The sequence below is a fragment of the Engystomops pustulosus genome, chromosome 3, assembly GCF_040894005.1.
Source record: "Engystomops pustulosus chromosome 3, aEngPut4.maternal, whole genome shotgun sequence".
NCBI classification, from domain to species: Eukaryota; Metazoa; Chordata; class Amphibia; order Anura; family Leptodactylidae; genus Engystomops; species Engystomops pustulosus.
Window position 1 is genome coordinate 129938027 of NC_092413.1, and position 25393 is coordinate 129963419.

Below are 25393 nucleotides of genomic sequence, written 5' to 3' on the forward strand. Positions count from 1 at the left end.
TTTCAAAAATAAATCAAAGGCACGTTACTGAAATCCTGTGAGCTCAGCAGGCAACTCTGGCTTTTTCCCATATTAGCAGTTATGTTTATTCAGGGAGCAGAAAGCTACATTTTTATGCCATATAATTATAGCTTCCAGCATAACCATCTTTTAGTAAGAAAAAAAATCTTATAAACAAATTTTCTTTTGATTTTTGAAAGAGAAAGATAAAGCAGGACACAATGGGAGAGATTTATTATGGCTTATACCCCTGAATACCAGTCAGGGGTGAACCTAAACTCTCTGCTGCCTGAGCGAGCTATAGAATGGCGCTTTTTCTGCCAATCCAGTGGTTATTTTTTTTAGTAAGTGGGTTTTCCATGCAGTGTCTCACATCGGTGCTGACATCAGTTTTGAAGAGATACTATTGTTAAGTGGCAGGTCCTGCAGATAACTGTGTTTCTAAAGCTGCCCCCCATCTCCCTGTGGGTGGTGCTGCCTGAGACAACTCGCCTCATGGCTGATGCACCACTGATATCAGAGCACAGAGCTGGTAATTGCTGCAAATTTTCCCTCTCCACCACTTGGACTGGGGATGCCCTGTATTTTTACGCTAGGCAGGTCCTGAGCCTCTTGATCTATCTCATAATCCACTCATTACTCACCATATACAACGGACAGCGATACAGAGTACCAGCGATAGACAGTCACTGAAAGAGATTGTTGGTGATGAGACTGCCGGCGACAGACAGTAAAAGGAGACTGCTGGCAGATAGTCACTGAAAGAGACTACCGGGGACAGAAAGTCACTGAAATAGATTGTCAACAACAGATAGTGACTGAAAAGAGACTGCCAGCGACAGACAGTCACTGAAATGCGACTGCCGGTAACAGACAGTCCCTGAAAAAGACTGCCGGTGACAGACTGTCCCTGAAAGAAACTGCCAGTGACAGACTGTCCCTGAAAGAGACTGCCAGTGAAAGACAGTCACTGAAAGAGACAGTCTGTGACAGTCTATAGATACATATAAAATAATTTTGTCAACCCATTTTATTTTGTTGTAGCTAAGAGCAGTTATTTACTATCCTGGGCAACACCAGTTGATACAGCTAGTAAGTAATTCACTAGTAATCCCAAGTAATCTCACTAATTGTAGTGGTTCATATTGGCAAGCTTAAATTGTTCCATTGTTATTGACAAAATAATAAGCACAACTTAACATTTGACACAATTAAATTGTAATGCAAATGCTTAGAGAAAGCAGAAAGGCATATGTGCAATGCAGGTGTGATGGGCTTCTGCATCCTGTCTAGTGAAAATGAGGTCCCTGGTGACAGCTAAATGGTGTATTAGTCCTTATGTGAAGGCGCTGCGTAATCTGTGTGCGCTATATAAATAATGGAATTATTATTATTATTATTATTATGATGTAGGTAATAAGAGAGGGTTGGGGAATTTTGAGCATCTATATGGAAACCAGAACTGGGTTAGTTGTTTTCCTTGCATACTGTATGAATGAGTGTTTTTCCTATAGCATACCTGCTAGTCAGATACAAATAGCATCAACATACAAGAGTTCAAAGAAAATGTTGCCATAAATAGTGGAATGTAGGCCTAATAAATTATTTGACTTATTGTGACAGCCTAGAGCAGTTTTAGGTGTTTTGCTCTCATAAAGTTAATGGAAAAGATATGACACAGCATTGGATATGTCAGTAAAAACAATTTACAATAGTTTGCCTCAAGGAACCTTTTAAACCAGACCATTTTAGTAACATGTCCTTAATAACCACACAGCAGGATGTTACATTTTATGGATAAGTTTTAAAAAGTTAGATTTTTAATTTGCACCACAAGTTATTATTGTTTAAATTTTTTTTTTTGCAAAAGGTCGTGATCAGCATTGCCAAAAATAATTCTGCTTTTTATCCTTACCTGAGGGGATGCCACTTGTATCCAATATAATAATGTTATAGGGAACCTGTCATCACAAAGGGCATTTTTCAGTGATTCAGTGACAGGTGGTTTCAAAAGCGCATTTAATGTTCAATACAAATCTGCTTTTGGTTATTACTTAAATTTTTTTAATCCTTTAGAATCCTTTATCTTACCTGTGCTTACCAGTGTTCATTTCTCAGCGCACTGCGTAAGCACAAAAATTGCTTGCTGCAGTGAGCTCTAGTCACCCTAGGACAAGTAGGTGTCATGGGGTGGGGGCAAGATGCAGGAATGTTCTAGCCCCCCGAATTTACTATAGCATGTGCCAGAATCCTGGAGCAGGTAATGGTAGAATTCGATGCCTGCAGTACAGCTCAAAATATCCAGAATGTTGAGCGTCAGCAAGGTGGATGTCAGACTGGTAAGAAAATGACCCCCATTTACTAAGCAGTCTACGCCATTATTCTTTCGTAGACTGCACATGAATACTTGTGCAACCTCTATGCACATGTTTTTATGGATGGTTTCCACTAGTGTTGTTTTGCAGCTGCACTATGCACACCACAACACAATAATGTGCACATAATGGGGTGTTAAGGTGCAGATTTGCAACATGTACCACATTTATGTCGGAAGTCCGACATAATTGTGACACATGCTCGTTATACTGAGATTCATGAAGACCGTGCTTCAGGTGCATTCTGCAGGATAGTTAGGCAAACTGCACATAGTGATCTTACAATCACTATGCCCCTTTGATCTTATAGCAATGTGCAATGGTGATCATTTAGCAATTTAATACTAAATTTTGCATCGTGGGTATTTTGGGTCATGAGTGTTCAGAAACATAATGTGCAATGTTACAAGTTAAGAACTATGGTAAACAATGAAAGAGCCATGACCCTGGACAAAGAGCCAACAAGAAATAAATCTCTCCCCCACAATACATAGTGAAGATTTTTCTGAGCATCTGGAATCTGACAAGATGAGAAGCAGCAGAATGAACAGGGTTGACGACTTACTGATTAATAAATGAGTAATTACATTTTATTTAGAATTTTGAGGAATTGTCTGATGTTTTCTGCCACTGGTTATTCTTCCATCCGCTATTCTTTGGGTCAAATTTTTGGTCTTGTATTGTGTCAACAATGTATTGTCTGTGCTATTTCTGTACTTGACCGCTGCTGTGTGTTCAATATAATTCAATGTCTTGGGCCGATACTGCAAAAAACTGCAAAACTTTCCCTTGAATATTTTCTAATTTACACATTTATCTCCATATGTAAGATGGCAGAATATTATCTCTGCTGGTTGTGTTTTTATGGCCCATAATTAGCTTCCTATTGAAGTTGTTTCCAGCTGCTAGTAAAACACATTCTTACTGCAGATTTTGTATCTATAAATGCTTGAAACTATCCAGCACTAGAGTGAAAATTGGCAGCTCTTCAGCATTGTTACTATGCTTCTGCAAAAGTTAAAAGGTTTATTTGTGAAGACTTCCCAGCTGCAGTGCTGAGAACAGGACAAGACACCTTACTTGGAAGAGATTCTTTACAGCTAGTTTTATTTGATAAATCTGGAAGGATCCAGTCTTGGTTATGTGATTGATGTGCAGCTGTCTTTTATAAGATGGAGGACATCATAACATAACACGACAGGAAATACCTATACAGGCAGTCCCCGGGTTACATACAAGATAGGGTCTGGAGGTTTGTTCTTAAGTTGAATTTGTATGTAAGTCGAAACTGTATATTTTATAATGGAACTTTTAGACAATTTTTTTTCTTTTGCCCCAGTGACAATTGGAGTTTCAAAATTTTTGGTGTAATTGGACCAAGAATTATCAATAAAGCTTCATTACAGACATCTTACAGCTGATCATTGCAGTCTGGGACTATAGTAAAGCATCCAGAGAGCTTCACCAGAGGTCACATGGGGCAGAGGGGTCCGTCTGTAACTATGGGTTGTCTGTAAGTCGGGTGTCCTTAAGTAGGGGACCGCCTGTATATGCATTTAGTTTACTTTTCCCAAAAAGGAATAGATGCATTATGGTTCATTGGTTAATACCATTGCCTAAGTGCACTGTTCCTTGGGGGAGATTTATAATAGTTTTTTAGCGTAAAAAAATAACAAAAAAGTCACATAGATGTTTTTGTGACTTTTCATTGCTAAATAGTCACACAGAACTATTGCCGCCACTTCACTATACTGGAGTAAACATAGAACTACTGCTAGTGTAATACCGTGCAAAGCCAGATTCATGACTTTTTTGCACATAGTTACTCCAACCCGCTGCAGGTGTATGTGCGTTGACCTTTTATGGATTTTGCAATTTTTCAAAGAAAAAATCCCATAAGAACATTTATTAAAGGGCCAAAGCCACTTTAAAATATCTGACGGGCAGCGAAGCTCCAAAGATAGACATATAACTGTCCCGAGGAGCTGGTCTAATGATAAATAACCCCCACTTAACTCTTAATCATATCCCGTACTTAGATAAGCCTGCAGAAATCACTGGACAGGTTTGCTTGAAGTGAAATGTATTGCCTTATTTGTATGAAAATTTTAAAAAAGTTATCAAAAATGGCTACATAATGTTCTAAATATATCAAATTGAGTTAAATAATAGGTCATTGTTAATGGCACATTCACATTTAAGCCAAAATGGAGTTATCACACTCAAACTGAAGAACAGAAGAGGATTTAAGCTTATTTTTTCATAAATTTTCCACCTAAAGTAAAACTGATAGCTAAGGATCCAGCAGGAAGATACTTCGTGATGAGTTAATTGTCAATAGACACTTAAAAATGCATTGTTATTTTCCACCCCTTTAAAGGAAACCTATCATCAGGAATGAACTTATTAAGGTAGATCCGACGGTAGGTTCCTACTTATTTTCTAAGCCCTAAACTATCTTTCCCTAAAATAACACTTCCTCACCTGATCTAAACTTAACCTAATTAATATGCACATTTTTGGCAGAGGCTGCTGGGTGTGGAGCAGTCTCAGCAGTCTATGGTAGCAAAGACTACTCCAAGCCAGAGTAACCTATGCTAGCCCACCTCCTTCCATGTTGATGTTCTCCTAATATACAGCACAAGCTCTATTCATGCCAGAGGCTGAGAACACAACCATATAGTGACAACCACTGGTACTGAAGGGGCTACTGAAGCGGTGTGAATACAGCTCGTACAGCTGTATAATATAGCCTCTTCCGAGAATTTACATATGAATTAGATAACGTTTAGATCAGGCTAGAAAGTGTTATAGGATTAGGATTACGTTGCAGACACTGACACCTCTGGCTCCATCTAACACTGTGCCTAAAGGTTTTTGTAAATGTAATTCATAAATACAATTCCTGTTGAAGTCTTGAGCCTTCACCAGTCATTCTGAAAGTGATGTTGTCTTTGAAAGGGAGAGTGAGACAAGCTTTGGAAAAACCTCTTGTTAATTGTAGGATTATGTTTATTGACTCCCTAGACAACTGTCGGTGGAAGGCAGAACAGTGTTGTGCTGCAGAGACTCCAGCCAGATACTCCATACACTATAACTGTAGCATCTCAGTATGCTGAAGGAGAAGGGGGAAGAATTTCTGGAAGAGGAAAAACAAGTAAGTTTACTCATTGCAAATTTATTTGATTAAAATTGGGTGTTATCTTTATTTATGCATGAAGAATAAGTAAATGGAAGGGGTGCATTCTCGTGCCAGTCATCTATGCTATAGATAGAGTCAAAAGCAGAGAGCTCCGTCTGTAATATACCCCTAGTTCCAGGCACTTCTCTCATCCACTTCAGTGAGAGCAGTGCCTGCACGGAGAAGGTATTGTATGGCCCTCTATTACTGTCAGAGGGAGGAGACCTGCTGTCTTCTGACTGGCGGTAGTTATGTGTGTTGCACCTCTACTAGTCTACTAATAATAACTGCTCCTGTAAAGTCCCCCAAAAAAACCTCATCATTAAATTTTGCAAAACCTTTAAAATAGATGGCATTTAAAGGGGCATTTACACTATGAATGATCAAGTTGAGAGATTTTAGATGCCACCGTACCATGGTGTACTGACTGTGTGACTATGGTGTAGCCCCAGTCATTTCTCTTAAAGTAATGTTGTCCTGGCCATTGCTTCATGCCTAAGTACAAACATCATTAGATAGATCCCTGTATGGCCTTTTCATATATTTGTACAATATAATTAGATCACTCCTAAGTTATTTCAAATTGAAGCAGTCCAATTTTGATAACTTGTCTTTGTATTCCACTCCCCATTACTTTGATACCTCTGTTTTCTTTCTTCTAGTATGGGGAATATAATTTTTACATTTGTAGCAAACTAAAATACACAAAATATTGTATTTCAGAGCCTTTGAATACAGTTAAAAATTTGAGAGTATATGACCCAACTACAAGTACCTTAAATGTAAGATGGGAAGCTGCAGAAGGAAATGTGCGTCAGTATAAAGTCTTTTATGTGCCAACTGCAGGAGGTTCTGAGGAAGTGGTAATTTTTCTTTTTTCATTATACATGTTTTTGTGTTTTTATCATGCATGTCTCTTTAATATTGTGTCAACATAGGGGGAGTTTTATCAAACTTATGATAGAAGTCCTTCCCTTCCTGCACTGCCACTGGGTGGCTGCTAGCTGGCGCAGTTTTGTAAAAACCATGCGAACGTTAAAGTTAGAGTGGTTCAAGGTAATGTACAGACACTGGTGTAAAGAAGATTATAATAACAATTATTTCAGAGCCCCTACAATGGTTTTCTTGCGTAGAAGCCCTGATAAATGTCTCCTATCTGGTACGTCATGCATTCTGTAAGAAGAACAGGGAATTAATTCTGTACAGTGCATTATGGTAGAGCAAAACATGCCGATACATTCTGTAAAGCTTTATTTAAATGTGTTCATATATCATTTGTTTCCTAATTTTCAGACAACTGTTCCTGGAAATACCATCTACACAGTACTCAGGGGACTTCAGTCAGACACACCCTATACAGTAACTGTCGTCCCTGTTTATGCTGAAGGAGATGGCGGACGCGTGTCTGACACGGGAAGGACATGTATGTCACTAATTATTAGTATTTTTTTACATTTTTGCATTAACTCCTTCACAGAGACACTCAAACAGATACTTACAATTTGCAATACACATTTGTAAGACACACATATAGAGAAAGACTTATTCATTTGTTTTTGTGTCTTTTTACTTTCAGGTGCTCAATTTTTAATTTTTTTAAATTTTTATTCCTATATTTTCCTTCTTCCATAAAAAAAACACCAAGGTTTTGTTGACATAGTCATTTTTGACAAAAAAGGTGCAATTTGAACAAGTACATCTGCCCTGCTAAGATAAATAGTGCAAACACAAAACTCAATTTCTGCAAAATTTTGTAACATATTTTACAGCAGGGGCAAAAAAGGCGTAAATTGGTTAAAAAGGTGCAAATAGAGAAAAAAAGAAAAAATAACAACTATGATAAACGACCCCCAAAGAGTAACACATAAAAACAAGCAACATGATCTTAGCAACCAGTTTCCCAACAACATTAGCAAATATAGGTAACATACAGGTATTTGTATTCCCATGACATAAACCAGGGTCAACAGTTTGTGTCTATAAAAGGTTCATAGCCCAGAAGCAACTGCACCAAGGCTCAAAAGGTCCCAAATTTCCTCCCTACTAGAGAAAAGACACAGTAGGTTGGAAGCTGTTACATATTTTGCTTCAGGATCCAAGAACTTGAAGTAATACCTTCAGTCCAAAATATAAATGACCCAAAATAAACAGAAGTTATGTCAGTCTGGTTTTAGAAAATCAATAGGGTTAGCGCTGTAAATTTGACACTACTAGTGTTAGGACCAAACCAAAACTGCTTGCTTGATCACACCTGTTGGTTTGTTCTCATTTAGACAATTTGGTTTCCTACCATAAATCAAGTTATATTGTAATTGGGCTGTTTTGTGTAGAAGACGTACCTTAAGAACACCCGACTTACAGACGACTCCTAGTTACAGACCAACCTCTCTGCCCACTGTGAAGTTCTGTAGATGATTGTAATTTACTGAACATTAGACCCAGGCTGCATTGAATTACTGTAAGGTGTCCACAATGAAGCTTTATTGTTAATCCTTGTTCCCATGAGAACCCAAAAGTATGAAAATCAAACAAAAAATCTGGAGTTACACTTACAAAATATACCTCTTCTGATTTTCAAACAAAAATCTTGTACGTTACTCGGGGACAGCCTCTTTTTAACTTTATGATGACCCAGACTAATATGAATCAGTGCATTGCCATTATAAAGTTTCTACTATCTTTTTTTTAGTGGCACGAGGAACCGCTAAAAACCTTCAAGTATACAACCCTACTACAAACACATTAAACGTTAGATGGGATCCTGCCCCTGGACAAGTTCAACAATACAGGGTCAACTATGCTCCACTTCTTGGTACAACTGCTTCAGAATATGTGAGTATCTTAATTATTCAATTGACAATTCTTTGCTTTTATTATTACCAAATACATACCAAAGTTGAGTTCCAAAATGGAGGCATTAAAATCTTGTTAAATACAAAATGGTTTCCTGTCCTTACAACTTAACCATAAATGTCCATTTTTACATGTAGGTCGTGGTTCCTGGCAATACTCACAATGTGTTACTGGAGCGCCTGAATCCAGATACTGCTTACTCTGTGAATGTGGTGCCCATTTACCCTGATGGAGAGGCAGACCCGAGTAATGGACAGGGAAAAACATGTATGTACTACTTTTACAATGTATGCCAATGTATATGTCCACTGTCCACTATACAGTAATAATGAAATAATGACATTTTGCATAAAAGATACTGTAGATCAGAAACACAGCAGGGTCCAATACAAAAAGTTTTAAAATGTATTCCCATTTGTAATATATCATATTCAGACTATTGCAAAATTTATTATAAAAATGTGAGAAAGAGTTGGTAAAAGTGATTTATCAAGGCTTGTACTAGTATATCAGCCTTAAAAAGGGTCACAATTTCTAGTGTAAGTTTCTCCTCTTACACCACCTCCAGACCACGCTATCACCTGCACCAGTTTCTGACACAGGTTATTTTGCAATTCTATGCCTGGCAGGGCTGGGACTACGATCCGGCCACATGGTGGGTGCGGCCGGAGTCCCTTAGTATATACGGCATGACCTGTGGGCAAGGGGATCATCAAGCGCTTGTGCACAAAGCCCCAGGGCTTGATAAATTTCCTCTAGTGTGTTATTTTAGATATGTTATGTATCGAGACATAATGAAAAAATAACTTAATGCTTAAAATATCTTAAAGGTGACAGCACACTTGAACAATTACACTGTGTTATTATCAATTTATCAAAATCTTTGGCAAAATTTGGAAGCAGCGTGTAAAGTGCATTCTTACTGTTCCTATAGGAATTAAGAAAATATGTCTTAGCTAGAAACTAGGTGTTGCTATTTAAATGTCCTACATTATTTGAATATCAGCAAGTGTCACCACCTCTTTAACCCCTTAAGGACGCAGCCATTTTGTAGCTTAAGGCTCAGCCCGATTTTTTGGATTCTGACTTGCGTCTCTTTATACGGTTATAACTTTTGAACACTGTTACTTATCAAAGCGATTCTGAGATTGTTTTTTCCCCACATGTTGTACTTCATTTTAGTGGTAAATTTTGGCAGATAAGTTTTGCATTTATTTACAAAAAAAAAGAAAATATGATAAATTTTTGGAAAAATTTGCCATTTTCGAAATTCAAAATCATTGCGTTTTCAGGCAGATCGATTTACCACCTAAATAAGTTGCTGAATAACATTTCCCATTTGTCTACTTTACATTTTCATAATTTCTGAAATGTCTGGATAATTTATTTTGATGTCACGCGGCTTGCAAATAGAATATCGCTTTTCCGGATTTTCAGAATTGACTATTTTGGGGATAAATACAGTTTGGAATGAAATTTTACATATTTAGCATCAAAACCCCCTATATAACCAACCCATTTTCAAATCTGCACCCCTCAAGCTATCAGAAACAGCTTTTACGAAGATTGTTAACCCCTTGAGATCTTCATAGTAATTGAATCAAAATGGAGGTGAAATTTAGAATGGTCATATTGTTCCCTTATACGTTCATTTAGCCCTAAAATTTACACATTTCCAAAAGATAAAAAGAGAAAACCCACCATACAATTTGTTCTGCAATTTCTCCTGAGTACAAAGACCCCCCACATGTGGCTGTGACTTGTGTTATGGGGGCACAGCGAGGCGCAGAAGGGAAGGAGGGCGCTGCAGCTGCCAGGATTTTAGTTTCCTCATTGGCCCCTTTTGAAGGCTATAAAATTTTCGCTTTTTCGTTATTGGGGCCATGTGATGCCATTTTTTTTGCGGGATGAGATGCTTTTTCCAATGTTACCATTTTGGGGTTTGTATCACCTATTGTTGAAAATTTAGGAACGTTTTTTGAGGACAGGAGTAGAAAAGCATCAATTCTGTACTGGATTTTTTACTTCTTTTTTTTTTGGTGTTCACCGTATAGACTAATAATCATGTTATCTTTATTCTATGGGTCGATACGATTACGGGGATACCAAACATGAATATATTTTCTTACGTTTTACTAAATTTGTCAAACAAAACCCTAATGTGGGGAAAAATCTATCATTTATGTATTGCCGTCTTCCAAGTGGCATAACTTTGTTACTTTTTTGGCTACGGAGCTGGTTGATGGCTTGTCTTTTGCGGGACATGTTGTACATTGCACCAGTATCATGTCGCAGTACATATGGTTTTTTTATCACATTTTATAGCATTTTTTGTGGGATTGAAAAGGTAAAAATCATAATTTTTGGAGGGTTTATAACAGTTTTTTTTTACGGCGTTTATCGTGCGGGTTCAATAATGATTTACTTTTATTCTACGGGTTGTTACGGACGCGGTGATACTATATATGTGGGGTTTGTGTTATGATTTAGACTTTTTTTTGAGTTATATGTCTCTTTATATGTTTTGGGGGTTTGGGGCATTTTTAGTGATTTATGACTTTATTTTTTTATTGAATAACTTTTTTTTTTACTTTTTCACTTTTATACCATGGGACATGAAGAAGCAATCATCTGATTGCTTCTTCATGATAATATTCTGCAATACTCATGTATTGCAGAGTATTATCAGTGTCAGCCTATACACTTGCATAGGCTGGCACTGTGCCAGTAAGATGACGTCACAGACGCCATCTTACTGGCAATTCTTGCAGGTAACTCTGGGGTCCAGATCGGACCCCAGAGTTACTATAGCAACGATCGGCGCACCCCGAAAACGGTTCGGGGGGGCCGATCGTGGGGGAAAGATCCCCCAGATACATGTTAGATGCCGCGGTCGCGCTGACCGCGGCATTTAACGGGTTAAGCACCCGCGATCGGAGACAACTCCGATCGCGGGTGTTACACTGGGGTGCCGGCTATTAGTCACAGCCGGCACCCCGTCTTTCCCGATGCCGGTTCGGCTCAGATCTTGAGCTGAACCGGCATCAGCTCAGCGTCCGATATATCGGACGCTGAGCGCTAAGTCACTGCGCTCAGCGTCCGATATATCGGACGCTGAGCGTTAAGAGGTTAAAAGAGGAACATTCTTGAGTATTCAGGCATATGTTTAAATAATCCTGAGGAGGAAAAACATCTGCACATACAACAGCAATTCTTTATGTACATAAATCTGGGAATTGGTTCATGGATGGACTTATAAAGATAAGGTGGAATCTTTTGTGTGGTGTTTATCTAAGGTTTTTTTTTACTAAATTTTATACCTATTAAGGACCAGATTTTTTATTTATTATTCCCTGATACATATAACCATAGGACTAAATGGTGTACTTTTATTTTCTGATATAACTTATTTCTACTATTTCTGACATATTAATAACTATATTTCTTATATAACCATAGTTTATACTATATTTTTCGGACAATAAGGCGCACAAAAAATCCTTTGATTTTCTCAGAAATAAAAGGTGCGCTTTATAGTTCAGTGCGCCTTATATATGAACCATACTTAGTGACAACAGCTGCCTTGAACTGTGCACAGGTCTGCCACCTGCTGGTTATTCATCCTTATAATAAGGTGCGCCTTATAATACGGTGCGCCTTATATATTAACCTAGATGTTTTAGCAGGCATTTATTAATGGTGCGCCTTGTAATCCGGGGCGCCTTATAGTCCAAAAAATACAGTATAAAAATTCTCTTACCTCCTCACTACAATACAATACCTCCTCACTCAATGTCATTTTAACTTTGTCCCAAGGAACATTACATCCCTGTTGGTATCTATTAGTAACATTAGAAGCACATAGTTTGTAGTTAACATTTTAACTTATATTACATCAAACCAATAACATATGAAGCATAGAATTGAAGGCTGAGTTACATTATTCTGTTGATAGCTGCAAATGTTACCAAATGGAACCATTTCCCTATGTATTTAGTAAACTATCTCAGCGCTTTGTTCTCCCCGTGTTATTGATTTAGTGCTTAAAATAAAACAGACACAATGAGGTGATCCTATATACAAATCTTAAACATGAACAGAAGATATAAAAACTCCAAAATCAGTTTTTTAGTTTGTTTTGAAATGTAAATAAGCGACTCTTGTTGCTTTAGAACATATCAGAATGAAGTAGACCATTGTTCACCATGAGACACAATTTCTAGTGTTCATGTAGAGTCAATGTACATGACACATTAAATTACTCTTCTAATGCATGTATATAATAGCCTGTCCTCATAGCATAAAACCTCTGCAATTTATTAGTACATCAATATCTACAGAGATTATTTTTGATCCTTATTAATGCATGTTGTCTGTTGTTATGTGTGCTCTGGTGGATTTTTTAGCAAATTTGTGCTAGGTTGGTCAACTGTTGGTCAACAGCTTGAGTGTATGAGTTAAAGGGGTTGGGCACTCATGTTTTTGGAATGTATGTGTAATGCGTGGTGGCAGTATATTAGGTAATTTACTAATATACATATGTTAACACTTCTGCCCTGTTTTCTTGTAATGTAAAGTGAAGAAATGTCTTTTGCCTCTTCAGCTGCCATTCCTGCCCATTAAATGTCTGCAGGTGGAGGTTCATTTGCTGTCTAACTAACCATGACCGATTTACCATCCAGGACCTCAGGATATTATTTATTAGTAAATAAATTAAGTTCCTGGAAGAGAAAATGGTCATGGACAGGTAAGATCACATGACCCTCCACCATTTTATGGACAGAAATGACTATTGATGAGAAAAAAGACATTTCTGAACCAGTTATTTTACTCTTTAAATTTCAATAAATTTGACTGTTCCTGGTTAATTAGAGAGTAAATGAACCTCCACATGCAGACATTTTATGGGCAGGAATGGCAGCTGAAGAGGTAATGGACATTTCGGAACCAGGGGCTTCACTTTACATTACAAGAAAATGGGGCAGAACTATTAATAGATGTATATTGATAAATCACCTAATATCCTGTCCCCACACTTATACAGGCGGTCCCCTACTTAAGAACACCCGACTTATAGACAACCCCTCGTTACAAACAAATCTCTGGATATTGTTAAATTACTGTACTTTATCCTTAGGCTACAATAAACATCTATAACAGTTATCAAATGTGTCTGTAATGAAGCTTTATTTATAATCCTGGTTCTTATGACAACCCAACATTTTTAAAATCAAATTGTCACAGAGACCAAATTAATTCTGGCTGGGGCTACAATGATAAAATATACAGTTCCAACTTACATACAAATTCAACTTAAGAACAAACCTACAGAACCTATCTTGTATGTAACCCGGGGACTGTCTGTATATACATTACAAAAACAGAGAAGTGGCCAACCCCTTCAAGGAGCCCTACTGTGTACAGGCAGTGATGACAATCTGTGCACAGCAGAATATCTATATACTACATAGACATGTAAATATAAAATAATCTGTTGTATATTGAGACCATAACATATTCTGTCATGCTAACAATAGTGTTATTTATACGGTATGTGATACAAAGACTCCCAGAGAGACCCTTGGATTTGGCACATTCTTGTATGTTGGCAGCATCCAATGAAATGATATTATTAAAAGCAATATTTCACTATATTTTGAGGAGAGTGCAGCTATTCTGCTGTGTTATAAAGAATTCTGTATGGAAAGTCTCCTGTGTTATATTAGAATTTTCCCCTCTTTTGCTGACTGCTTTGCAAATCCCTCCAGCTACTAAAAGCCTTCCAAATAGTTGTGGTATCCCTCTTTCCACATTTTATCCATACTGCGGTAGGTTTATTTCTTAATAATCTGCTAGTATGTCCTAGCTGGCGGCTTTGTACTACAAAGATTGTGTACAGCAACTAGACACCAGGAGTGTGGTTGGAAACTTCAGAATTTCCTGCATTCACATGTTCATATTAAATATTTGACATTGCTGTTAAGAAAAATCAAGGTTAATATCGAGACTGATAATTGTTTGTAATTATGTGTTTCCCTGCAGTGCCTCGCAGCGGGCCAAAGAACATTAAAGTTTTTGGAGAGACAACCAACAGTCTGTCAGTCAACTGGGATCACGCTGATGGTCCAGTCCAACAATATAGAATTATCTATTCGCCAACTGTTGGTGATCCTATTGATGAATATGTAAGTTTTTTTTTTAAAATTTTCCTTTTATCTCTTATTTGTAACATATGATTCTTTTCATGACCTAAACAATTCAGTTGTCACTATTATAAAACCTTTCACCCACTATTATCATGACACAATCTCACATTGTGACTGCAATAGATAATCCTTCTCCCTTTTATTTTCTTACAAAAGTTCCCTGAAGTTCAGCTTTACTGAACGCTATATAAGCTATAGATTGTTAGGGATTACAGCATAAATGGGATCATTTAATTTTATTCAGGACATTTGTGCTTTTTTTCTGCAACATCCTTTTAAACTTTAACTGATGTCTGCCTGTGACTGGAGTTTATTTGTGCCAAAATTGTGCCATTTTACCATGATGTGCGGCAAAATTGCTTTATGCATACACACAATGATATATCAGACACAAAAATGAATAGAAAAATCACAAATTTTGTTGCAAATATGCAAATGTACTGCAAAAAGTCGCAAATATAAGACAAAATTAAAAAAAAAACCTAATATAAATGACCCCAGAGTGTTGGAAAGCAGAAGCTTTCCTTATGGAGACTTTGCCTATTAAGGCGTGTTGGGATTTATTGCCATTGAGGCTCCACTGGGGTATTATACAAATACTTTTTCAAGGATGGGATAAGAAAAACATTACCTCTTTTGCTATTTTGTAAAGCGGACTGCCTTAACATCAAGCAGGACCTTCAAGAAGCCTAATGACATGATGTGGGATTAAAGCCAAACCAGTATATCTATTCCAAAAGGAACAGATTAGCAACACTAGACTGTTTAGATGTCTTTGCATCTTGTCAGTAGAGTGTAGGTAACTAGTGTAGTGAGCAAGAGGCTTTTGACTGGGATTGGGAAGTTAAAAATATCCATACTAAGAGCTGGCCATTTAAGGCTTATTTTATCCCATCTTAAAAAACGTATTTCCATATTCCTACTGTGCCTTCACAGAGGACAAAAAATGTATGCATGAATGCATCGGAACCTCTCAAGCAAGATATTGATATTGATTCTTTTATAGCTTCACTTTCCACTGGCCAGTCCTTTATGCACACATGCAGCTTGTCCATACAGGGATGACTTATCCCTGAGGAAGTGTTGCAACGAAAAGCGTCTTTTTTCCATTCACCCTACTTTACTCCTTGGGTCACCTTCTGCCTCCCTCCATTTACTTCATTGTGGTATTGTATTTTGGTGGTTATTATAATTTCTGGAAATGTTTATCTTTGGAAAGGTTTGATGAACGTTTGGATATATAGTTATATTTTACTCTGTACATCCTATAGGTTATAGGTAGAGATTGAGTGGTCCCTTTGGTTTTCAGGTTCATATTTGTCCCATTATTAGGGGTATGTGCGATGATGTTTTGCACATTTTTAAGTGTTTCTAAGCTTCCTTTTGATTGAGATTTATGTTATAGCGTTTTGATATTTGTACAATACAATTTTTGATTTCGATTTTTTATTATTTTATATTTTATATTTATTATTGCATCCTCTTTGTTTTCTTGGTTTAATTGTACTTCAGTTTTGAGTTGTGGCCTCTTTAATGTGATTAGCTAAGCTCATCCCCTCATCCCCCGTTTTTCCCCATTGGTATATACACGGCACATGTCCTAAACACAAAATTGGAACAAAATAACAGACTGAGACGTAAAGTTCCATAGTTCTGCAGATGAATTTTAGGCATTGTGGACTAACCTCAGAATACTTCAATAATATACTCGCTTGCAAGCACCATTTATACTGTGCGGCCCTAAGAATACAGCACATTTTCCATAGCAGACATAGTATTTTTTTTTTGTCATATTTCCAAGCCAGTCCCCGCGTTGTGTCACACCACGTCTATACATATGTTCCAGATTTTGTAGACATTCTGCTTTCTATTGTTCATTTTGTAGAACAGCTGCGTTATTATACTTTATGTCTGGTCTCAAGTGTTTACGGTGGTTTTGTCAGAATACATTGTTACTGTGCGTGCTACACATATCTCCATTACTGTACTAATACTATTATAGCACAGTATAATTTATTTTTAATATATACTCTAGATTGTTAAGAGGTTCAAGGATCATACAAAAGCTGTAACACTCAAACACTCTCTTCTTACTGACTAAAGTGCATAATCTCCATCATGCTTTATTAAGTTTTTAGCTTTAGTTATTAGCTATAACTATATTTTTGTATTACACATTCTTTAAGACAACTGTTCCTGGTAGAAGAAACAATGTGGTCCTTCAACCCTTATTACCAGACACACCATACAAAATAACTGTGGTGGCTGTGTATGCAGATGGAGATGGAGGACAACTCACTGGAAATGGAAGAACAGGTAAAAGAAACAATATGTATTTTTACTGTCTTAAATAAGTTATATAACCAGTTTCTGAAGCAGTCTCTGACTATGGTCAGTTTAATAGCTTGTCTTTGTAAATTTGTTAAAAGAGTAAAAGGTTTTAAATTGTTAAGAGTATTATTTATGTGGTAGTAGAGGCACATACTACATTTCTAAGTTTTTAAATGATATTACTTATATAAATGTATGCTTCATTGCTGGAAACATGTTTCATTATAATGAATTTCATCATTATGTTATAGTTGGCTTGCTTGCACCAAAAAATCTGCAAGTATCTGACGAATGGTACACAAGATTCCGGGTATCTTGGGATAGAGCAACCTCTCCAGTTCTTGGCTATAAACTTGTATACCAGCCTCATGGTAACTATAATCTTTTTAAAAATCTTGAGATAAATCTTGTGTAAAGGATTGATAAAGCGTCTTATGAGTTTCCTCTTCATAGTCAATGATAGACTTATCCTCTTACAGAGCTTTGAAATATGCTCTAGGCATGGAAAGAGTTAATCTTAAGCATTCACTTCCTTTTACCTGAAGTGAAAGACCAGCATTATAAAGAAAAAGTCTCAGAAAAGCCAAATGTAGCAGCGACCGCCAAGAGTTGGCTTATTAAAAGGGAGTCCTCTTTATTAGTCCTGGCAGTCCTGCCTAAGCCATGTCCTACATGGATTGCGATTTGTTTGAGTGCTCATACAAGGAAAACATATGCCCAGCTGACATTATTTGGTGACAGTTCCGATTTAATATAAACATAGTCAGATTGATCAGAGAACCTTTTTCATGGTCATAGAGAATTAAGAGTTTCATTTTCTATAACTATTATTTAAATTTCTCAAAGTAACTGTTTTCTACTTTTCATGAAGATGCTGATGAATCTATGGAAGTATTTGTTGGAGATGTAAATTCATACACTCTTCAAAATCTTAACCCTGGAACTACCTATGATGTTAAAGTGTTTGCTCAGTATGACACAGGGCTCAGTGGACCACTCAACGGCCCTGGAACAACCTGTAAGTCATCTACTTATACTAATGTAGAAACATAAGCTGGAGTAGGACCTCATAAGAGGTCCTTGATGTTAATAAATCTTTTTTAAATGATGTGTTCTACAAAACACAAGTATATTTGTGACAGGTCTCTTTAGCACTTGGGTTTGTATTTTGGCAAAAGCTTAGCTACGTGTATATGCCACCTTTAACTGTACTTGAATAGTGCTTGGCAATAAGAGAAATGATTATTTTTGCAAGTTGTGTGGTAAATATAATTATGGATGCCTTGTTTCTTCCAAGTTTATGAATCAGAGGGCCTAGAAATGTGGGTTGTGGTTGTAAATATTTCAAGGTTGTAAATGTAGTTGTAGACCCAATTTTAATCAGTTTTTCTGATATGAGTTGTGTTACCTACATCCTGTTATCTTACTTTTATTTATTTTCCATGAATCATGTCATGTTATTCATTGCCAAATGATAACAAATGATTATAGCCATTTCTATCAACGTTTGGAGGACTCTGTTCAAAACTAAACTTTTAAGAAAATCTCTCATCTTAATATTCTGCTATTGTAAAGTTACTTACTCCTAGTAGCCAATTGGCAGAAACAATGCATTGCAGCTTAGCTACAAGGAATACTGGGAAAACCCAAATGACATGTATCTGGTTTAGTAATCATAAGAAGAGTACGCCCCTCTCTGACATCTCTGAAGCCATTGTCAGTCTTCTGTGTTTATCTACTTACTGTACATAGCTCCCTTTCACGCACCATCCTGAGTGGTGGCGTGATGAATTGCTAACACTTCTTCATGAATACACTGAGGTCTTAACATTTGGGTCTAGTCTAATTACTCAGCATTCTTTACAGCCAAGCAGTACTAAATTGTTTCTCTAGTTTATAGCACTACAAGTCCAAATCTGTAGCTGAATTATTACATAGCTAATCAAATGATTTGGAAATATTTAGAAGTTATATGGATGACAAGGGCTCTCGATGTGTGCGAAAGACATTTGCTAAGGCTTCAGTTTCACATTGATCCTCAAGAATGATGAAATAGTGAATCTCTTATTAAACTCAATTCAAGACTCATAATTTTTCTTAAAATATCTGATATCTCCACTTGCAGTATACCTCAATGTGACAGATCTGACAACCCACCAGGTGACATGGGATTCACTCTGTGCTAAATGGACACCTCACAGGGCTGCAACTTCCTATAGAGTCAAGCTAAATCCAGTTGATGGTAAGGACATATTGTTGTTTGATTTTTGTTTAAAAACAATTATTCAGAATACATTACTTATCTATATACAAAATATAATAAAGATAAAATTAGTGTGTATCATTTGTAAAACACCGAATGGTTCTCTCATTGCAGAAAGTAGTGATAAATTATTGTAATTTATGATATTACAGGATCCCGTGGCCAGGAAATAACAGTACCTGGATCTGATTCATCAACCTGTTTTAGTGGTCTGAACCCTGACACTGAATATACTGTCACAGTATTTGTACAAACACCAAACCTCGAGGGCAGAGGAGTTTCAACCAATGATCGCACTTGTAAGTAAAACATAAACACTGATTGGAACTTTATCTAGACAGTAAAAACATAAATTCAGAATTTTAAAGTTGATTTAGGGTAAGGAATAGATTATAAGTATCATTTTTTTTTCTTGCAATGCTAGTAAAACTAAATAAATTGTCCTAACCTTTAGTGATAAAGCCAACTGAAGCACCAACCGAGCCTCCTGCTCCTCCTCCACCTCCCACAATACCTCCAGCCCGTGAAGGTAAGCAATATATATTGCATTTTATGACTTTGATCTGTGATTATACATGTTATAAAAAAATTGTTATAGCTAAAAAAAGAATAAATCACAATGTGCAACATTCACTTCTGTTATTAACATATCTGGTGCATAGATTGTCTAGGACAGTGATGGCGAACCTTTTAGAGGCCGAGTGCCCAAAATGCAACTCAAACCCAACTTACTTATAGCAAAGTGCCAAGACAAAAATTAAAAAAAAACCCACATATGTGTTTTATATAGGGACTTCTGTAATAAACGTTAAAAAATCCTGGCAGTGTACTGTTGTCCGCTGCTCGCCTAAAACTGTTGTATACTGTTCAGGGGAAGGATTGGGGCAGAGCTCAGGTACACCTGCAGCTGATAACCAGCATTATAGAGAGAATTGCCCCATTTTAATATTGATGTATTTTATTTATAGCTATGTCATATGTCACATATAGGGGTCTGCTGACCTTTATACGTGACCCCAATCCCAGTGGTGTAACAAGACACCAGTGGGCCCTGATAGATAGATAGATCATTTTTCTAGATACATAGATATGAGAGAGACAGAGAGATAGATATGAGAGAGAGAGATAGATAGATATGAGATAGATAGATAGATAGATATGAGATAGATAGATAGATAGATAGATAGATAGATAGATAGATAGATAGATAGGAGATAGATAGATATGAGATAGATAGATGGAAAGTTAGATACATTGATAGATACATAGATACATACATAGATATGAGAAGATAGATAGATAGATAGATAGATAGATAGATAGATAGATAGATACATACATAGATAGATACATAGATAGATATGAGATACATAGATAGATACATACATAGATAGATACATAGATAGATAGATACATAGATAGATACATAGATAGATAGGAGACAGATAGATAGATAGATAGATAGATAGATAGATAGATGATACATAATAGATAGATAGATAGATAGATAGATAGATAGATAGATAGATATGAGATAGATAGATAGATAGATAGATAGATAGATAGATACATAGATAGATACATAGATAGATAGATAGATAGATAGATAGATAGATAGATAGATAGATATGAGGGTGCTGGAAAGATATGAATAGCTGCATGATGTAGTTTACAGGATAGCAGGGGAGAAGGGGAGAATGAGCTGATGCTACACTTTATGTATATCATTTATTACCTTTCTATACTGCAGCTACATGCAGCCCGGGCTCTGGTGATTCCTCCCCCTCCTCTCCTCTCCTATTGGCTGGTCGGGTCAGGTGACCAGCCCTCTGTGTGAGTCCCGGCTTTAGCAGGGGGGAAGGCAGAGCAATGACTGCCTTCCTGCCGATATTACTGTGCTCAGGGGTCCCAAAAGAGCACATTGAACAGTGCAGCCGCTGGACCCCTGTATCTAAGGGCCAGATCCTTATGCCCCTGCCCAATTCTATTATGAGCAGCTGTATCATGCTGCTCTCTTCTCCCGGCAGTGGTTTCTATGGGAACCACAATAACATTCAGCGCTCCCGCGTGCCCACAGGAACAGCTCTGCGTGCCGCATGTGGCACGTGTGCCATAGGTTCGCCATCGCTGGTCTAGGACATTTTACCACCTGTTAGTTGGCCTGGCTTCTGACCCCTTGCTTTCTTTAGCACATTTCATGCCACTTTCTATGCTTTAACACACTTATATGACCTATCACTGAATTATCACTTAACCAACATTTCCATTAAAAATAGTCCAATTGCTGATATCTGTAATTGTTTTTTTTTCAGTGTGCAAAGGGGCAAAAGCAGATATTGTCTTCTTGATTGACAGTTCATGGAGTATTGGTGATGATAACTTTAACAAAGTCCGGCAATTTATTTTTAACACTATTGGTGCTTTTGATGTCATCAATCCTGCTGGCATCCAGGTGAAAATAACAACAATACAAAATAAGATCTGGGTTTGCATAGAAACATATCACAAATGTATTAGTAGAAGCTAAGAAGGGCTCATATTTTATTAAGGCATTTCTGATAAAAGCAATCTTTGTATTGGGTAGATGGCAATAGAAATAGAGCACATTATTTTTTTCGAATTGTATTTTTCAATAAGCTTATACAGTAATCTGGATCCTTCAGATCTCCTAGCATACCCTGCAAAAGGAGGTTGTAGCCTGACAGAAGCTGCAAAGCCATATATTGTAGAACAGTGTACACCATCTATTAGAGACTTTGATTAGGTGACCATGTTAATAGTTATTGAGTAAAATATGAGTGTAACATAGTTTACAGTTATGTATTAACAATGAAAGGCCCAGTGGAGGGTGGAATGAGATTACTCGCTTATATGTGTTATCCCCATGTTTTAAACTTTTCAGTTTCATGAGTTTCCTGAATTTGTTCACAGTACTCTAAATATTTGAGTTCTTCAATCCATATTAATATGCATTAATTCATGCATGCTGAATTAGAAAATGCAATATAAGCATAATATACAATATTGTTAATATCTGATTTCCTACAGGTTTCATTTGTCCAGTTCAGTGATGAAGCCCAAACTGAATTCAAGCTGAATACATATGCCGACAAAGCACAAGCTTTGGGTGCACTAGCTAATGTCCGATACAAGGGAGGAAACACGAAAACTGGTACAGTATTAATGTATAGATACATCTTGCATAAAATCTAAAAATCCATGTTTGGGCTTTAAAGGAAAAATCAAGCATGATAAACCAGGGACACCTACTCATAAAACCAGGCACCTGACTGCGGACGGGCTCTGGTAATGCCCCCATTGCACTTCTGGCTGATTCACATATAAAAAGTTGATTTTAGATGTGGAAAAGGTCATGTATAACAAATATAAGAAGATTACCATGGTTTCTAGATCTATAACTAAGTGTCTCTGGTTTATCATGTTTGATTTTGATGGTAGATTTCTTTAAATCACGTAAAATAAATTAAATGTAGATGTTGTCATAGTACCAACTTTAATATAATCTATGAAATATATGGAACATCAGTTCATGCATAGCACCATTGAATTAATGGTGCTCTATAAATAATGATAATAATTGTTACTAGTGGGTTAAGCAGAGCTGTAAGTATTGTGCATGTTTTCTTGCAGGTAAGGCCTTGAAGTTTGTGCGTGATAAAGTTTTGACATTCGCAAATGGAATGAGAAGATCTGTTCCCAAGGTGCTTGTAGTGGTGACGGATGGAAGATCCCAGGATGAAGTTAAGAAGTCTGCCATGGAAATTCAGCACTCTGGTATGCTTCTCCATAAAAGGATCATAGTGAAATTAAATATTTTTTTCTGGTTGTTCTGGCTACAAAATGAATACTTTCTTATAACATTGGTTTCTAAGACTAATGTCAGTTATTTGATAAATAGATATGTCCTTCCATATCTTCCTCTAAGCTTGAGACTCCCTAGGATAAATCAGGAGATATAGAGAATTTTACTTTATTGTAAGGTAAGGTTTCTAAAAGCTAGTAATCTTAACCCCAAATCTCTGGATATCTCAAGGCAAAGACACATATGTTGCTCCAGACAAGAAGAAAATTGTCTTCCCTTCATGCACATTTCCACCTTTATTATGGAACAGGGCATTTGACTATGTTCAAATGACTGGAAAAGAAGCATGATCCATGACTTATTTCTCAGTCTGATCATTGAAACTATAACTTGTTTTTTGTTGCATGCAACTTTTTTTTTAGAGAATAATATGTATAACACATACTGTGAAGCTACAAAGTGTTCCCTGTTGTGACTCTAGCTGTTCCAAGACAATAAATAACAGTCAGTCATATTATAAAGTCTGAAATGCTAACAACTCATTTGGAGAGACATATTTTAAATGAAAGTCCTTCTTTTATCTGTATATTAAGGAATGCAAGATCAGTTTTCCTAATAGCATGCAAAAAGACACTCCAGCCAAAAAAATATATACTCTGAGTCACTAGAAAGGTACATGGTGTTAATTATAATGAAGGTAGTGTTGTTACTGATGGATGGATGTATTCATGAGTTATCTGTTAAATTCTGCTGCGCTGTGTCTTGTGACTGACACTCTGATTCTTCACAGCATCTAGTGTGTGGACAGGAAGTCGGTTATACTAAGTATTCCTATTGGAGCATAGTTGTCGCTGACTTCCTGTCCAGACAAAAGACACTGGCCCAGTTTAAGGAATCAGAATCTTAGTTACAGGATACAGCTGATGACCAGAAGGGAGCAGATAACTGACATATACAGCTGTCAGTAAAAGATTATCTTTAGAGATGAGCAAGCACTAAAATGATCGAGTGCTCATTACTCGGGTCGAACTTTTCCCGATGCTGGAGTGCTCATATCGAATAACGAACCCCATTGAAGTCAATGGGAGACTCAAGCATTTTTCACTGAAAGAAAACATTGAAAGAACACTAAAGAAGAACACATTGCAGATATTTGCAGATGTTTTCACTGAAATACACATTGAAAGAACACAGTGAAGAACACATTGCAGATGTTCCATACATCTGGTAACTTATCCGTAGACACGCACGCCGAACTGCGTTCTTCACAATAGTATATGAAGAACAATATGTGTGAAGAATACATTGCAGATGTTTCCATACAATGTGCTCTTCACAGATAATGTTCTTCACATACTATTGTTACTAGAGATGAGCGAGCACTAAAATGCTCGAGTGCTCGTTATTCGAGACGAACTTTTCCTGATGCTCGAGTGCTCGTCTCGAATAACGAGCCCCATTGAAGTCAATGGGAGACTCGAGCATTTTTCAAAGGGACCATGGTTCGGGAATAAAATGTGTTAATTAATTGAAAAAGAACGTCTTCTGATAAGTTAGCAGATGTATGCAAACATCTGCAATCTATTCTTCACTGTTCCGCGCGTATATTATCTCCCGACAAGTTAGCAGATGTGAAGAACAGTGAAGAATAGAATAAAAACAGTGAACACAGTGAACACAGGATCATTTAAGTGAAAAACACAATGAAGAATAGATTACAGATGTTCGGCACATCTGCTTACTTGTCGGGAGATACGCTGTCCCGGGATCCGCTGCTCTTCTTCCACTGAAGTCTCCCCGATGTCTCCGTGCCGCTGCCCGATGTCTCCGTGCCCCGATGTCTCCGTGCCCCTATGTCTCCGTGCCCCGATGTCTCCGTGCCCCGATGTCTCCGTGCCCCGATGTCTCCGTGCCCCGATGTCTCCGTGCCCCTATGTCTCCCTGTCCCTATGTCTCCGTGCCCCTATGTCTCCGTTCCGCTCCGTGCCGCTGCCCGATGTCTCCGTGCCCCGATGTCTCCGTGCCCCGATGTCTCCGTGCCCCGATGTCTCCGTGCCCCGATGTCTCCGTGCCCCTATGTCTCCGTGCCCTGATGTCTCCGTGCCCCGATGTCTCCGTGCCCCGATGTCTCCGTGCCCCGATGTCACCGTGCCCCGATGTCTCCGTGCCCCGATGTCTCCGTGCCCCGATGTCACCGTGCCCCGATGTCTCCGTGCCCCAATGTCTCTGTGCCCCGATGTCTCCGTGCCCCTATGTCTCTGTGCCCCTTTGTCTCCGTGCCCCGATGTCACCGTGCCCCGATGTCTCCGTGCCCCGATGTCTCCGTGCCCCGATGTCTCCGTGCCCCGATGTCACCGTGCC

The 25393-nt window shown here is 37.6% G+C and overlaps 1 protein-coding gene and 1 long non-coding RNA gene across 6 annotated transcripts in view; one reads left to right on the top strand and one right to left on the bottom strand.

The window, feature by feature from the left end:
• The window catches only part of COL12A1 (collagen type XII alpha 1 chain), a 124320-nt gene that overhangs the window by 59589 nt on the left and 39338 nt on the right, over positions 1–25393 (top strand). For all 4 annotated transcript variants that reach the window (XR_011854222.1, XM_072142113.1, XM_072142112.1 and 1 more), the window contains 15 exons: positions 5403–5532; positions 6280–6419; positions 6850–6979; positions 8246–8388; positions 8547–8676; positions 14452–14594; positions 16802–16931; positions 17198–17317; positions 17818–17964; positions 19072–19188; positions 19362–19508; positions 19664–19738; positions 21522–21661; positions 22258–22381; positions 22861–23004. Coding sequence is in view for 3 of the 4 variants with exons in the window: in XM_072142113.1 (XP_071998214.1) it covers positions 5403–5532; positions 6280–6419; positions 6850–6979; positions 8246–8388; positions 8547–8676; positions 14452–14594; positions 16802–16931; positions 17198–17317; positions 17818–17964; positions 19072–19188; positions 19362–19508; positions 19664–19738; positions 21522–21661; positions 22258–22381; positions 22861–23004 (1960 nt within the window). In the remaining variant the exon portion in view is untranslated. The remainder of the gene's footprint in view (positions 1–5402; positions 5533–6279; positions 6420–6849; positions 6980–8245; positions 8389–8546; positions 8677–14451; positions 14595–16801; positions 16932–17197; positions 17318–17817; positions 17965–19071; positions 19189–19361; positions 19509–19663; positions 19739–21521; positions 21662–22257; positions 22382–22860; positions 23005–25393) is intronic.
• The window catches only part of LOC140121930 (uncharacterized), a 73011-nt gene that overhangs the window by 10251 nt on the left and 37367 nt on the right, over positions 1–25393 (bottom strand). The window lies entirely within an intron of this gene.